The sequence below is a fragment of the Juglans microcarpa x Juglans regia genome, chromosome 7S (genome assembly GCF_004785595.1).
Source record: "Juglans microcarpa x Juglans regia isolate MS1-56 chromosome 7S, Jm3101_v1.0, whole genome shotgun sequence".
In the NCBI taxonomy this organism is placed as follows: Eukaryota; Viridiplantae; Streptophyta; class Magnoliopsida; order Fagales; family Juglandaceae; genus Juglans; species Juglans microcarpa x Juglans regia.
The window spans coordinates 10,961,914-10,976,737 of NC_054607.1; the positions used below are offsets into that span (position 1 = coordinate 10,961,914).

Genomic DNA, 14,824 nt, shown 5'->3' on the forward strand with positions numbered 1-14,824 from the left:
AGGAAAGGTGAGCTATTGCCAACCATGAGGGCGGCCAGATGCTGCTGTGCTATTGAGCTACTCTGAGTTGGCAAACTTGCTTTCAATTGCTAGGGGCAAGCAATTCTGGATGCATACATAACAAAGTAGTAACCTGTCACGAAAAAAGTGAGTCACAGTGGGCTAATAGAGGAACTTGCCCGCCGTATGATTAATTGCGGGCAAGCTCCAGCTATATATTTGGCGAGTTCGCTTCTCGCCAACACAAGTTCGCTATGACTAGTAGTCACTGTGGCAAGGAATTTTCATGGCTGAGGACCAAGGGTCGTGTGAGCCTTACAGTGGAGTGCTACAATGATGGTTGCATGGAGGTTTACGGTAGACTCAACTAGTGGGCGAGGATCACCATAAGGGTGACAGAAGGCACTGGAGGTCCACAGCACTACTGTGAGTGGCACCACAAGCATGAGGTTGGGCTGTGCTGGCGAGCACGTTGTGGTGTCAGCATCGAGCAGCTCCTATGGTAAGCTTTGGTGACAGTGGCAAGGAGGTTTCAGTGTTGATCTATGGTGAGGAGATCTCGTGGCATGAAACCTTGGTCGCCATGGGGCGGCGAGATGTTGCACCAAGTTAGGCTTGTGCCTGCATGTCTGTTGCCCACTAGAGGTATTGTGTGCTTGTTTTCTGCCACAAGGATGGCTAGCTCAGGTGGAGTAAGGTCGTTGCCCGCCACTAGGTTGGCTAGGGCCGTGGGAATGTGTAGATTTTTGGTGTTGTCCCTTGCCTCTATAGGAGACCGCCTACAACAGAAATGATCTTCATTGGTCTGAGGTACTAGACGTTACTAATTTCTTTGAAAAGTGTGTCATAATACTCCGAGTAATTAAATACATATAATGGAACTTAACTAAAATAATAGGCTTCATAGCAAACTCTAAAAACACACTTTAAAATCCCTTAAATACTTTTTATAAAATTTGCGTCTATGGGCTCATAATTATTCAAATAGATAAAGCCCGCCCTGTAGTCTCCTGCAAGAACACAACTCTTGCGGTGTGCTTGTTGCTCGCCACAAGTGTAGCGGGCCATAAGGAGCACTGACAAGTTGCGAGGGGCTTTCGTGGCCAAGGACTTCATTATTGGCAGCAAGCCCTGTCTGACCGCCCGTCTTGGTGGTCGAATCTAGGCCACGTCATGCACAGAGGTGGTTGGCAGCAATGCTCCTTCGTAGAACCGCGTATGACGACAGAAACCACTGGAAATGACCTTTGTGACTGAGGACTAATTCACTGGTGACAAAAAACGCCGATGGGTCAAGAGGAGGCAGGTGGTGGCCTCGCCAGCTCACGGAGGCTTGGCTCACGAATACGCAACATGCATGTCGACGTGCTTCCTCGACACGCATTGTGCACGGCACACACAGCGGGCCACCACGATGAGGAATCGGCGATGGAAGTTGTTCATCCTCGTGGTTGGACCTGGGTCGCGCTGTGCACGGAAGCAGCGGGCCCTGCACATGAAACAACTGGGTGCACGTCGACATTCACCCTTATGTCCGTTGTGCATGGTGTGCATAGTGCATTTGTCACTTGCACAGTGCATGCCATCCCTCCACTAGTTTACTGATTTCTTTTTTCTTTTTTCTTTTTTTAACAAGGTTAACAAAATAAAAGGAACAATAACATATTAAAATCAAAAGACGACAGTGCGTGTCATGTGCACAATTCACATCCAATGTGCTCTGTTCATGTCTTACATGCACAGTACAAACCATGGATCCTCCACATGCCCATGTCATCTTTTCCTTCTTCTTTGCATGTGTTAGTAAAATAAAATTAACAAGTAAAAAGTGAAAAAACTTATCTAAACTTTTATAGATGATCTCGTGAAATGGAGAATATCCTTTTCTCAATTTCAATATAGAGAATTAGTTGGATCCCACAAACGGTAGCAACTATTAATGCCTTAATTTGCATAACAGACCGGAATAGAGGAAAGGATTACTACTAGCCCACAATAATTATTTGGGTGTCAATACGATGTTCTTCGCGTTCATCCATGAAACAAATAATAAATAAGCATATAAAAAATAAATAAATAGAAATACAAAAATTTACGTGGTTCAATTTAATACCTACATCAATGGGTTGTTTTGGAGGGGGCGAAATCCACTATAATGGGATTTTACAATCTCTCTTGGCTTCATATATCTCACAGTACAACGGAAAAATTTAGTCTAGGCGTAGAGAAGTTTTGGAGAGTCTGTCAGATTTGTGGGGATCTCCTCCTTATATAGAGATCTATTTCAGATTTGTGGGGATCTCCTCCTTATATAGAGATCTATTTAGAGATCTATTTCCTTGGAGTGATTGAGTATAACTTACCTTATGAAGCATTTTCCTTTTATAAGTCCTTATATAGAGATCTATTTCCTTGGAGTGATTGAGTATAACTTACCTTATGAAGCATTTTCCTTTTATAAGTATGAGTCTCTTTCCTTAGTCTGAGTGTCCTTCCTTATCTTTTTTTGGCTTTATATTTTAGCTTGACTTTCGGCTTTATCTCATAGCTAAAGTATAGGCTGCTGATTTGACCCCTTCCTTGTAAAACTATTTGCCAATGTTCTTACCGCCACAAGAATGGGTCTTGCTGGAGTAGTCTTGAACATCATCAGAGTATTTGCTGGACACACAAGAGAAGCTCCATAAATTTTCCCTAGATGAGGAGGAAACATCTAGATCTGGAGGCTTGTAAAAAATGAATTTACGTTTTAAGTATTATTAAGATCACCTACTTGTAAGTTAATTAATTTGAACCTTAAAAAACAAAAATAAACAGCACAAAATTAGAGTTGAAAAAAAAAAAAAAACGGAGTAGACAGAGAAGAAGTATTGAGCATACAGAAAAGTGGCTAAACCTAAAAATAAATCAACTGCGCGAGGAAAAAAAAATACTGAGCCAAATGCCCAGTTACTAGTTACAATTAGTGTATTCGAATCTAAAATCAGATATCCACCCGGGTTGTAACCAGTATATCCGAGCGGGTACCCACCCACTTTTGGATCCAGATATTCCCGATCCGGATAAGAAAGCACAGCCTTAGGAGGAATGAGAGAGAACTATCTTCTTATCAAAGGACTTGGACTTGCCAACAAGACAAATTTACAGAGTAATTAACCAAGCTCCGGATCTCCTTGCAAAGCAAGGTGTAAAAGGGACTTATGAAGAACTTATTTCCGCTCCAAAAGACATCAAATACTTCAAATAGATAAAATAGATGCCTATTTTACGGTTTAAATGATTAGGTTTGATACAAATTACAAGTTCTAAATATACAATCTTATACAAACCTTTTGTAAAAATGTAAACTACAAGGACCAAAAAAAAAAAAAAATTCATGATAAGATCCACTTTTTTTTAAGTCCCTATTATTTCTCTTATTATATAATTAATGTATCGTTCTGGTGTGGCACTAAAACTAAGATATCCTTCCACAAGTGTGAAAGTTTGTCCATAAAATTCAATACCATCATCCTCCTTCAAATAAGAAAGCAATCAACATTTTGGCAAATGGTTTCTCACAAGCAGATTGGCATCTATGCAAAAAATACTGCACTTTCAATCTGTAGGCCAACATTTCTCTCTATCTTATCTAAGGAATTCTTTCATACAAGGATTACAGAAATGCACCTAAAGGTGAGGGGATAAAGTCTACTTCTGTTTCTTGTGATAAGAGGGAACCACTGCATCGCGGAAAACAGCATGAAGCTTACATTACAAAATGACATCAGGTGATTGGAGCCATGCACATAAAGAGATGAATGGTCTCACCTTCACGCATCGGCATTCAGAATCTATTAACATGGGATGTCTCCTCTCAGAAATAACCTATTCGTGAAACCATCTATTTCTTGTCAAATGCCAACAAACAATTGCCCTGGCCAATGCATCATTCATGGAACACCCCTTTTCATCCGACCGCGCCCCCGTCCTGCCCCTTTCCAAAGAAAAAAATGTTAAGGTTAATGTACATCAACCTACAAAATCATGAATCATGCCTCCAAATTCCCTTCTAATATGGTGATCTTCCTGCTGTTGCAACTGCGGTTGCTGATGCTGTGCATTCTCTGCACCATGCCTGAGACCCAGGGTAAGGGACACAGCTCCTAGTCCACTAATCTCGAGCCCATTTCTCTGGTACGGCATAAAACCCATCAATGACCCATCGATGCTTGTTGGAATCTGACAATCTATTCTCGACCGCTTCTCTTGATTCCACTGCTCCGCACTACGTCCATGTCCAGTGCTGAGGGCTGAGCCTGTCCCTAAGCATTCCATTTGCTTATTACTTGGATTGTTGGAGGGTTGATCAGGATAAGGAGGGTTGTTACCTTCAACAGCAGAGTTTCCATCATTCTTGCTTGGATTTTGGTTGGCATCTGCCAAGCCTTTGGTTTCGAGCATGTGTATTTCTTCTACCATTGGCTTCCAGACCCGCACTCGGGCATTTATGAACCAATTTGACACCTGCAATTTCTCAGTCAAAATATCATTGTGGTAACAAAAGAGCAATATAGCCATAACTCATGTTTTAATTGCAAAAGAATAATATGGCCATGACTAAAGTTTTTCATCCTTGAAACATTTTTTTTCTTGATAATTTATCCATTAAACTTGAGACGGTGAAGAAAAAGTATAATAACAAAACTGTTCCAACAATCATAATTTAGTTCAGATCCTTAAGTATGTAAATGCAAGAACTCCTTGGCACAGTTGCATATAAATTAATGATAGCTAACTTAGGAGAAAAAGAGAATGATTACTAACATATGCATAATTACATCAATTCTTAAAAGATGGCATACAAAATTGTGCAACAAACAAGACCGTACCTGGTTTCGAGATAGACCTGTTTGAGTGGCTAACATGTGCTTGTCTGTGTCAGTGGGGTACCTAAAACAGGGTTGATAAAGAAAAAAATATATTCACATAATATTACAACTTTGGAGAGAGAGAGAGAGAGAGAGAGAGAGAGAGAGGCTTACGGGTGAAGAAAATGCTCAAATAGCCAAGCTCTAAGTATCGCCACTGAACGTTCTGGTAGGCCTCTCTGGGGCCTCCAGACGTGTTGTTGGGTTTCAAGAAAGCCCACATTGCCCCCACCATATTTGTGCCTTTGCAAGCTCTGGTCCAAGTACCTTAGCTTTGGTGTATTTGCATCACCCTTACAATTGCTTGTGCCAGTGGTAGGCAATGACAAATCCTCCCCCGTTGCTTTTCTTATATACTTCAGCTGGTCTGTGATGGCATTCTTCAGGCATCGAAAGTGCCTAGAAACCGACCTGAGAGCCAAAGAGACGTAAGGGGTGGCAGAACTGAGACCTGCTACTGATTCAAACGATGAAACCACCATCTGCATTTGGTGATGGTATTGCTTGTACCTTCTGCAAACCTTTCAAAAGTACAACCACAGAGAGTCACCAATCAGGGTTAAAGATGGATTGATGAGCAATACTACTAGTTAACTAAAAGGTGTTTTTATTCTCACAAGGAAGTAAAGATGAAAATACATAAATAACTATGGCTTCGTTTGGAATGTTAACTTATCTCAACTCATTTTAACTCATCATTACAACTTTTTCAAATCCTAATGCAAAATATAATAAACAATTCAACTTTTTCAAATTTCAAAATAATAATAATATTAAAAAATAATATTCTAACAATATTTTATTATCTCAACTCAACTCAGTTCAACATCCAAACGCAACCTAAGTGACTAGATTTGTGCCAAAGTATCCATGACACTGTACAAAAGAAGAAACTCATCAAGACAAAGTTCTATAGTTTCCAGGTAAGATAAGTTGATAAAAATGCACAATAAGAAATTTACATCGAGCCCTCGAGGAGAAAGAAGAGATGAAAAGTGGTGTCTATTCTTCCCACGATGAGGAAAATCAATGCTGACCAAATTGGAATTGAATTCACATAAGCTCTCTGTTTTGCAATATAATTAGGTTGCGGGACATTGCAAAACAGACTCATTGGGTCTCATACTTTCAATTAAGTGACTTCAAAAGAAATGGTGGGAACTGTCAATTAAAAATCTTATCACAACGTCCACATGTAGAGAAGAGCTCCCAAATATTTCAAATATTTACTTGACAAAGAGGGCCATCCATAATTTCAGTACTTTTTTCCCTGAAGCTACACTAAAGATTCGAAGTAGTTCATTGATTATTTCTCTCTCATTGAACCAATAAGTACTTATAGTTAACATGCTCTATCACTATAATCACTTCATATTTTATACAGCAAATTTGGAGCAAAGAATGTATAGTTTCGTGCAGTTTACTCTGATGTTTTTAAAAAATGAAATTAGGATGTAGGCTCTCATAAGAGTGAACTAGATCACTGCAGTTATATAATAAAGCCTCGTTTGTTTTTGCAGATAAGATGAGATGAGTGAAATTAAAGTTAAAAGTTGAATAAAATATTGTTAGAATATATTTCTTTAATATTATTTTTGTTTTAGAAATTGAAAAAGTTGAATTGTTTATTTTGTGTGAGAATTTGAAAACGTTGTAATGATTATAAGAGATGAGTTGACAGGAGTTGTGAAAACAAACGAGACCTAAATGTACAAGAAAGAGTGCTTGCAATAAAATAACCATATTTCCCGATATTGGGCTTCAGACTACCTTCTAGAGTGAGTTAGATCATTGTCAATCAGACTTCCGTTTGATCTAGTATGGATTTCACAATTCCTACTAAAATTAGATAACTTCCATAATCAATACAATCGGACGGCTCTAAGAGTTGCATCAGAAGTCAGAATCGATCTATAAATTGACAAAGGAATTTCATTTTGAAATTTTAAGTTGAAAGCATTTTCATTCATACTTAAAAAGAAAAGCATTTTAACTCATAAAATAAGCATATAAAAACTGCGAAAGCAACCTAGAACTGATCAAAAGATTTAAGTCCATCTGTATTCAAAGATGACAGCAAGAAAGTAAAACAAAAATCAATAACAATTATAGAAATGGCAAAATGGACAGGATGAAGTCTTCAAACCAATATGGATGTGCAATTGAGGGATGAGCTATGGTGTCCTATCACCTCGAAGAATGCTAACAATTGGACTTGGTCAGTCCTCTTACAACCCTAATAGATTTGGTCCAATCACCACTAAAATGGTGTGAATGCAAATGACTACACGTATCTCACAGGCAGAAAATTGTAAATGTTGGGATTGGACAGTTTCATCTGTAATCCATTTTTTTTCAATATGGACCTTTATTTGTTCACATTTAATTACTGAATTAGAAGCGATGGTCTTGCAGCCTGGTATCATGAGGGATACTTGGGGATCAAGTCTCCATAAACCAACCCCCCTTATTTGAAATGGCATCAAGTATATACTAAGTCGATCTAGCTTAATATGACCTATATAAGCTGATAAAGATTGTGATACCACATTTGATGAAGGATATCAAGGATTAGATGTGAAGGCGTTTGTTGAATCCCATAGTGAGTGTGCACTAGGTTAATCCAGGCTATATATGCAAGTGTGGGAAGCTCCAATCATCATTATAGCTAACTTAAGTTTATTTGGGGAATAGGAACTTTTAATGAATCATCTTGGGACTGCCACCCTCCAAGATCAAGGAAGAAGTAAAATAACAAGAAGAATTTGTGAAAAGAGTTGACCATATCATCTCCTACTAGGATTTTTACATGTAATATATTTCATATGAATTGGTTCAAACCAAGCTATGATTGAGATGTATAGAACTAGGGCTTTATACTAGCAGCCAAGACTAACTTTAAGGAAACTGAATAACTTATACAAACATACAAATAGATTGATCTATGCATCCCCAACCACAATTCAATCAGTTTTACAAAGATATTTCAAACTTTTGATAACAACAATATAATTTAGTTCATAATAAGATCGTTCAGAGAGTGGATGTTAGTTATGCTATCTACGGCATCATATTCATAGTCAACTACATGGTAACATAGGAAACGGCACAACAAATAAATCCAAAGTAGATACTGTGAGAGGAAGTACACAAAATCATTAACCAACTTGGTTCCAAAGTTAAGAAGCCATTTTGTGTGTAAGCAATTACTGCTATTTACTAATTATAATCAAACGCTCCACATATATTGATTATTATTACCAGGTATATGCAGTTACAATTATCATAGTAACTTTCAAAACAAAGCCCCGGCCCTGGTTCCAATCCCCAAAAACATTGTATTTTTGTATTATTCTTCTGTCAATGTCGATATTAACTCTCATGCTATGAGAACTACTCCAAAGAGTGTCATTTCCTATATGCATGCAGTTTCACTCGGCATTTCCTTTCGTTTATAGTTTGGAACTTCACCTAGTGCTTATATCTTGATTTATGGTTCTGATTTTTAACAATTGTGTAGAATTATTTTGCACTTTAATCTGGACCATTAGTTTCACTCAGCATTACTTTTCATTTCTGTTTGAAACTTCACCTAGAGCTTATATCTTGTAGAATTATTTTGCACTTTAATCTGGACTATGACATGTGAAGCCTTGAAAAATTTCCAAACCACCTTCATATAATTAGTTTGTTATAGACATTGAGCATACCAAATACGGGCTCCAATAACTTTTACATATTTATACACACGAAAGTTATAATTTTTTCCAGCAATTGAATTGATCTACTCAAAACAATAATCTTAAAAATATCATGCAATATTCACTAACATCATTCCGATGAATCTACACATACATGCATTTATCTATCTATGTATCACCAAACCACATTGATGAAAACAAGGTTTATTATTGGTAAAAGATCAATGAATAACCAACCTCCTCCTGCATATATATGAGTTTTGCCTTCTTTTGTTGGTACTCGGGCCGTAAAGAGTCACAAGAGCTACTCCCAAGTCTGCCTTCACCATTAATGTCAGTCGAACTATAAAATGTGGAGGATGAAGCACCTGAATTATTACCCATTATACCAACCTCAGTTTCAGTTGCATTCAAAGCATCACCTGAAGAACTAACTTCTCCAGACATCCTCGCAGACAGCTCACGTGTTTTGGCAATTTTTGAGTCACTTGTGCCACATAGTTCATCCAACAGCTGCTGAGCAGGCTTCAAGAACTTTGAACTCTTTAAAATAGTTGCATATCCAGTGAATGGGCCGAGAGGACCTGTGTTTCGATAAGTGTTACAAGAAATCCCGACTATATCTCCAAGAGGTTTTCCACATCCTTTACTAATTATAGATGGCTTTTCTACAGCACAAAAATAACCAGACTTCATAGCTTTCAAATCTTGAGGATCTTTTGAAACTGTAGCCCTTGAGTGTAAATCTTCTGCACCACATCCCTCTCCAAACTGAGCTACAGGCAGTTTTGAAGTTGAATTTGATGAAAGCGATAGAGATAGACCCTGTGGATTGGAATCACTCACAATATTCCTCAATTCTCCATCACTCTTTTTAACTGGAAAACCCAACTGACGACCCCACTGATGGCAATTCTCGACTGGTCTATTTGTCCAAGCACCAGAATCATTGAAACATAACACATCCGACTGATTTCCATATGTTGGAAGTAGAGCAAGTTCATTCACACCCTCCGCCCATGTACCACGAGCAGTATCTCTGACATTCCGCTGCACATGAGAAGCCATTTCTATACCATGGGTTCTGTTAGAAGTGGATAAGAAAGCATCTTGGAAACTATTTTGGTAAACTACAGATGTAAAAGGCATCTCCCTTGCATGCTTTTGTCGATCTTGACCTGAAATCTCACTACATGGATTCTTCAATGGAGACCGAACGTCTTGGAACTCATTATAACTAGGTTTCATATATTTTGGATATGCAGAAATGTTACTTACTTCCCCGAAACACATAGGACTTGGAGTATTGTTCTCACTCCCCACTGAACCACTTGCATAGCTCACCATCCAATCACTGTTTTGCTGTGAACCAGGGCTTTTCCAATCTCCGCAATTCTGTGGCTCAATGGAGGCTTTAGATAAAGGATTAAAATTGGATGACATTGGGTGGGATGAATTTGCAAATGGAGCATCCTCGGCTACAATAGGCCTTCCAATTTGAGCAGCATCTATCTCTTGCTGCACCATGGCATCTCGTTGCATTGATATAACATTTGACTTCATTGAAATATTGACCATTTCTGGTGAATAAACAGTCGGGTCATAAAGCAAATTGGCATTATTAACATTTCGAACTTGAACAAGATCTGGGTTTAGCCTCAGGTTGAACGGTAATTGTTCCAAATTGTCAGGGAAATCTTCTAAACGGTGGGTTGGGTTTGAACCTTGTGGCACCCTTAACTTATCACGCCGGCTTTGCTGCGCTACATGTAAATCTGGCCTAAAGCTGCTCATCTCCATCGACTAAATCACTAGCCTACTCACTCTTGCATTTGGAAATACCTATTCAAATGGCGTAACAGCTCTATAAACCTCGATAGTGTCTGCTGCTCCAGAACTCAGAAAACACATATATCTTTTGGCACCCATCGTAAGCTGAATAGTGGCATTCTACGAGCACTTTCCTGCAATACCATCATGTTTAAAGTTCTAGAATCAAATTTAAATTACCAGAATAATAAAAAGGCTCTTCTACATTGAACCTCAGTGTATTCATAAAATACCAGCGTCGGCACAGAGAGAGAGAGAGAGCCGTGATAATAAAGAACTGATGTACGATATCGGTGGAATGTACGAAACATAAGACAACGAAAGCTTCGACACAAAAACTACTAAACGGTACATTTCACCCCGAGAGAGAGAGAGAGAGAGCACTCTTTTGTTCTATGTCTATTGCTTGTCATTCTTTCTTACTGGTTTTACTTTTTCATGGCAACAAATCACTCTACAGCGTTCCCCAGCAAAGCGACATAATTTCGCACACGCCGCTCCCAAACTTTCCCACAAACAGTGCAATTCACTTCCTGTCGGGCCGTCGGCATCCTTCAACATGATCATCACCCAAAAGCGGAAAAGAAAAAAAAAAAAAAAAAAAAAAAAAAAGAGAAAAGCTCCCGGTCAATACGAAACGCAAAAGACCCTATCTACATGAATTACAACCGTTACTCCAGCCCTTTACGGTTCCACCCTGGGGCTATCCTCAAAAGTCATACAGAAACCCTAATCCAATTCTCTAGCTAGCACTTCATAAACCCATCAAGAAAGCTACACAGTTAAGAACATACGCTCCAAGCTACAGATCCAGCTGACTGAGCTTAAAAAAGCTCGAAACCTTGTCGCTGAAAAGGATCTTGAAGCTAAACTTCATATATAAACCATGTAAAAGAAGGTTATATTTTCTCGAAGTAAGATTCCAGTCTCGAACTGTCATAATTCAAGAAAGGCCCATGAAACGAAAGAGATAAACCATAAAAGAGAGCATACTTATAGTTCACACAACTCCAATCCACAGTAGATGGTTATCCATCTAGTACCAAAGTTCAAAAAACCATTACATTTCATCGAAAAAAACTTGGAAAAAAGAGAAGAGTTCGCATGTAAGTTTACCTCCGAAACCAAGCTACAGTAGTCTAGATCTCAATCCTCAGAAGGGAACGATTAAACGCAAACCGGATACAAAACTCCGGTTGGAATGGATTCCGGGGCCGAGTCCGGCAAGGTTACGAAGAGTGGCAGGTTAGCTATGAGAGCGAGGTTGAACATTTGAACAACAATAATTGCGAAGCAAATAATCGCCGTCAGCTTTAACGTCTAAAAGCGCGCTTACCACTGTTTTATTAACGTATATTAGCCGTTGGTTTTAACGGCGGCTACGCTCATGTGCGTCTATGTCTCTCTGTGGGGGTCCTTTCAAATCAACTGGAATCTTGCACTCAATATAATCTTGGCGTGATATAAAAGGCAGCGTGTAGTAGTTCTGAGAAACACCCTCGATAATGAGCTTTTACCGAAAGTGCCACTCTTACGTGTGGATATTATTGAATACTAATTGTATTTATTATATTTCAATTACTATATTAATTATTGAATGTGACATTAAAAAATGTTAAGAAATTATTGGTTCAAATGAATAAATATTGGTTTTAAAAATAACAGAAAAATTTTAATATTCTTTTAAATAAATATTATTTTGGAGAACCGAATATAGTTGAAAAGTTATTTAAATATAATTTTAAAATTATTTTTGTTTTGAACTTTATACAAATTTTACTAATTTTTTTTATATCAATAATGATTAGATAATAATATGTTGAAAAGAAAGAATCCAATTCTCGTACGTTATTTAAAAAAAATAAATAAATATAAATATATATGAAAAAATTATTTTTGTAATAATATATTTCATTCAATTTTAACAAAAATGTGCGTAATTTACATTTCGTATAACCGTATATGTAAAATCCTAAAGGTTTGTTTATAAAAATCTAATTTCAAAATTTTCGTATCATCTCGTTACATTATTAAACATAATTCACATATAAAATTTTTAAATTAATTATTATAATTTTTTTAAATTAATAATTACAATTTTTTTAAACTTTCAAATAAAAAATAAAAAAAAATCAAACTTTTTTAAATTTAAAAAAAATATTATAAAATTATATTATAATAATATTTTAATTTTATAATATTTTTATTTAATTTTTTCTCTCTCATTTTTTAAAATTTAAAAAATATTTAATTCAAACTACATCTCATTATTATTTACAAATTATATTATTACTATTTACATAATTTTTATCCCATCTCACTCATAATTTCAAACATTTTTCAGAATCAAACACTTAACATGGCCCATGAAGTTTCAGAATTTGAAGAGGAGAGAGAGAGAACCTTCGTGGCTACATGTTAACCATGTTGAGAAACGGTTACGGTGTCGAAGGTTCATGAACGAACGTAATAATTTCACGTAGAGGGCAGTATGGTCAATTTGAAAAAGGCAAGATGGAGTTGAGTGGCAGAAGCGTTATTTGCGGGAAAGGAAAGTGCAGAAATTAAAAGAGAGGGAGAAGAGGTCCTAGAGAAAAAAGCAAGGGTAGGTGTGCGTGTCATGCAGTTAAGGAGATGTGTTTATTACAAAAGGGGCCTACTTCTACTACTACTTCTAGGGTTTCTGTAGTGACGTTACTCAATGACGTTCTCAACTTACCGCTGACACGTCAGGTTTGGATTGTTCCTTTTGCCGTCTTTGTCTGCTTTTACTATTCATTTCTCTCCTTTATCCTAATAAAATCTATTTTATTCCCTCGTTATTTTTCACAAGTCTAATTAAATTGAAAATTTATCTATTTAATTTTTAGGTACGTAAATTTTATACACTTTTTTAAAAAAAAAAATTAAAGAAAGTTGAATTTATACGAAAAAATAAACTTTCTCATTGTAGATTCTACTTTTTTAAATTATGAGATTCGTCCGTTTGAAATTTAGATTGAATTATTTAGTCTAATTTTAAATAAATTTTAATATCTAAATATCTAATTCTTAAATTAATAAATTTATTACAACTCAAAATCTATTTATATATGGGACCCACGATCATTTTCAACTCAATACTTATTTACACGTGTAATCGATAATTTTTTTCAACTTTTTATAAATACATTTAAATTCATCTTAAGCTTCGTTTGGAAACTAAAGTCAACTCAACTCATCTCTACTTATCATAACAAATTTTTCAAATTTTCACATAAAATATAATAAATAATTCAATTTTTTCAAATCTCAAAATAATAATAATATTAAAAAATAATATTCTAATAATATTTTATCGTCTCAACTCAACTCAACTCAATTCAATTGAACATCCAAACGCAACCTTAATATCCAAATACATCTAAACTCATATTAGATAGGTTCAACAAAACTCAATTTATCATCTTAATTCATAATTATTCATAAACAACTAAATTTATCTCAACTCAACTCAATATCCAAACGAATCTTACAATCTCAAACACAAACACAACATCTAACATTATTCAATTAAATTTTTCTATAATCTTTTTTTATTAAGTTTTTTTTTAACATAGAATTTAAATAAGTGTAGAAGATAATTATTATTTAAAAATTAAATCAAAACATGTTATATCATTTGTTAAAATTGAAATGTTTAATTGCCAAATCAGGATATTTAGATTTTATTAAAAAAAATTATATCTCAAATCAATGTGTAGAGCATATTTAATAAAATACTTATATGATATAATTTAATTTTATAAGATAAATTTTAAAATTAAATTATAAATCAAATCTTATCATTTAAATAATATGAATGATATATTCTTCACAACAACTTCATAACAAACGAACTCTTTTATAAATGGTAGCCACAAAACTTTTACAACATTAATATTTGGAATTTTAAAAACTATTTAATAGGTAACTCTTCAATGTCTTCATGTTGCATTTGGACTTTAAACTGAGTTGAGTTAAGTTAAGATGATAAAATATTATTTTTTAATATTATTATTATTTTAAAATTTTAAAAAGTTAAATTATTTATTATATTTTTTGTTGAGATTTAAAAAAATTATAATAATAAATTGAGATGAGTTTAGAGGATTTTAGATCCTAAATGAAGACTAAGGCTTCGTTTAGAATCACAATTCATTTTAACTCATCTCAACTCATCATTATAACTTTTTTAAATCTCAATACAAAATATAATAAACAATTCAACTTTTTCAAATTTTAAAATAATATTATTATTAAAAATTAATATTTTAATAATATTTTATTATCTTAATTCAACTCAACTTAATTCAATTCAATATCCAAACGCAACTTAAATCTCTTATTAGAAAACTCTTTTTT

At 35.5% G+C, this 14,824-nt stretch overlaps 1 protein-coding gene across 2 annotated transcripts; it reads right to left on the reverse strand.

Moving 5' to 3' along the window:
• Nucleotides 1-3,493: 3,493 nt before the first annotated feature.
• LOC121241344 (BEL1-like homeodomain protein 9) lies at nucleotides 3,494-11,767 on the reverse strand. Of its 2 annotated transcripts, XR_005935709.1 has the most exons (6): nucleotides 11,558-11,767; nucleotides 8,849-10,575; nucleotides 5,025-5,431; nucleotides 4,872-4,932; nucleotides 3,811-4,506; nucleotides 3,494-3,722 (listed from the first exon to the last, which is right to left on the reverse strand). XR_005935709.1 is itself a non-coding variant. In XM_041139079.1 (5 exons), the coding sequence occupies exons 2-5, from the start codon at nucleotides 10,409-10,411 to the stop codon at nucleotides 4,012-4,014; spliced, it is 2,526 nt and encodes an 841-aa protein (XP_040995013.1). In that variant the 5' UTR covers nucleotides 10,412-10,575; nucleotides 11,558-11,767; the 3' UTR covers nucleotides 3,494-4,011. The 2 variants fall into 2 exon arrangements, 1 of the variants encoding a protein (XP_040995013.1); XM_041139079.1 differs by having other exon boundaries at nucleotides 3,494-4,506.
• Between the last annotated feature and the right edge of the window lie 3,057 nt (nucleotides 11,768-14,824).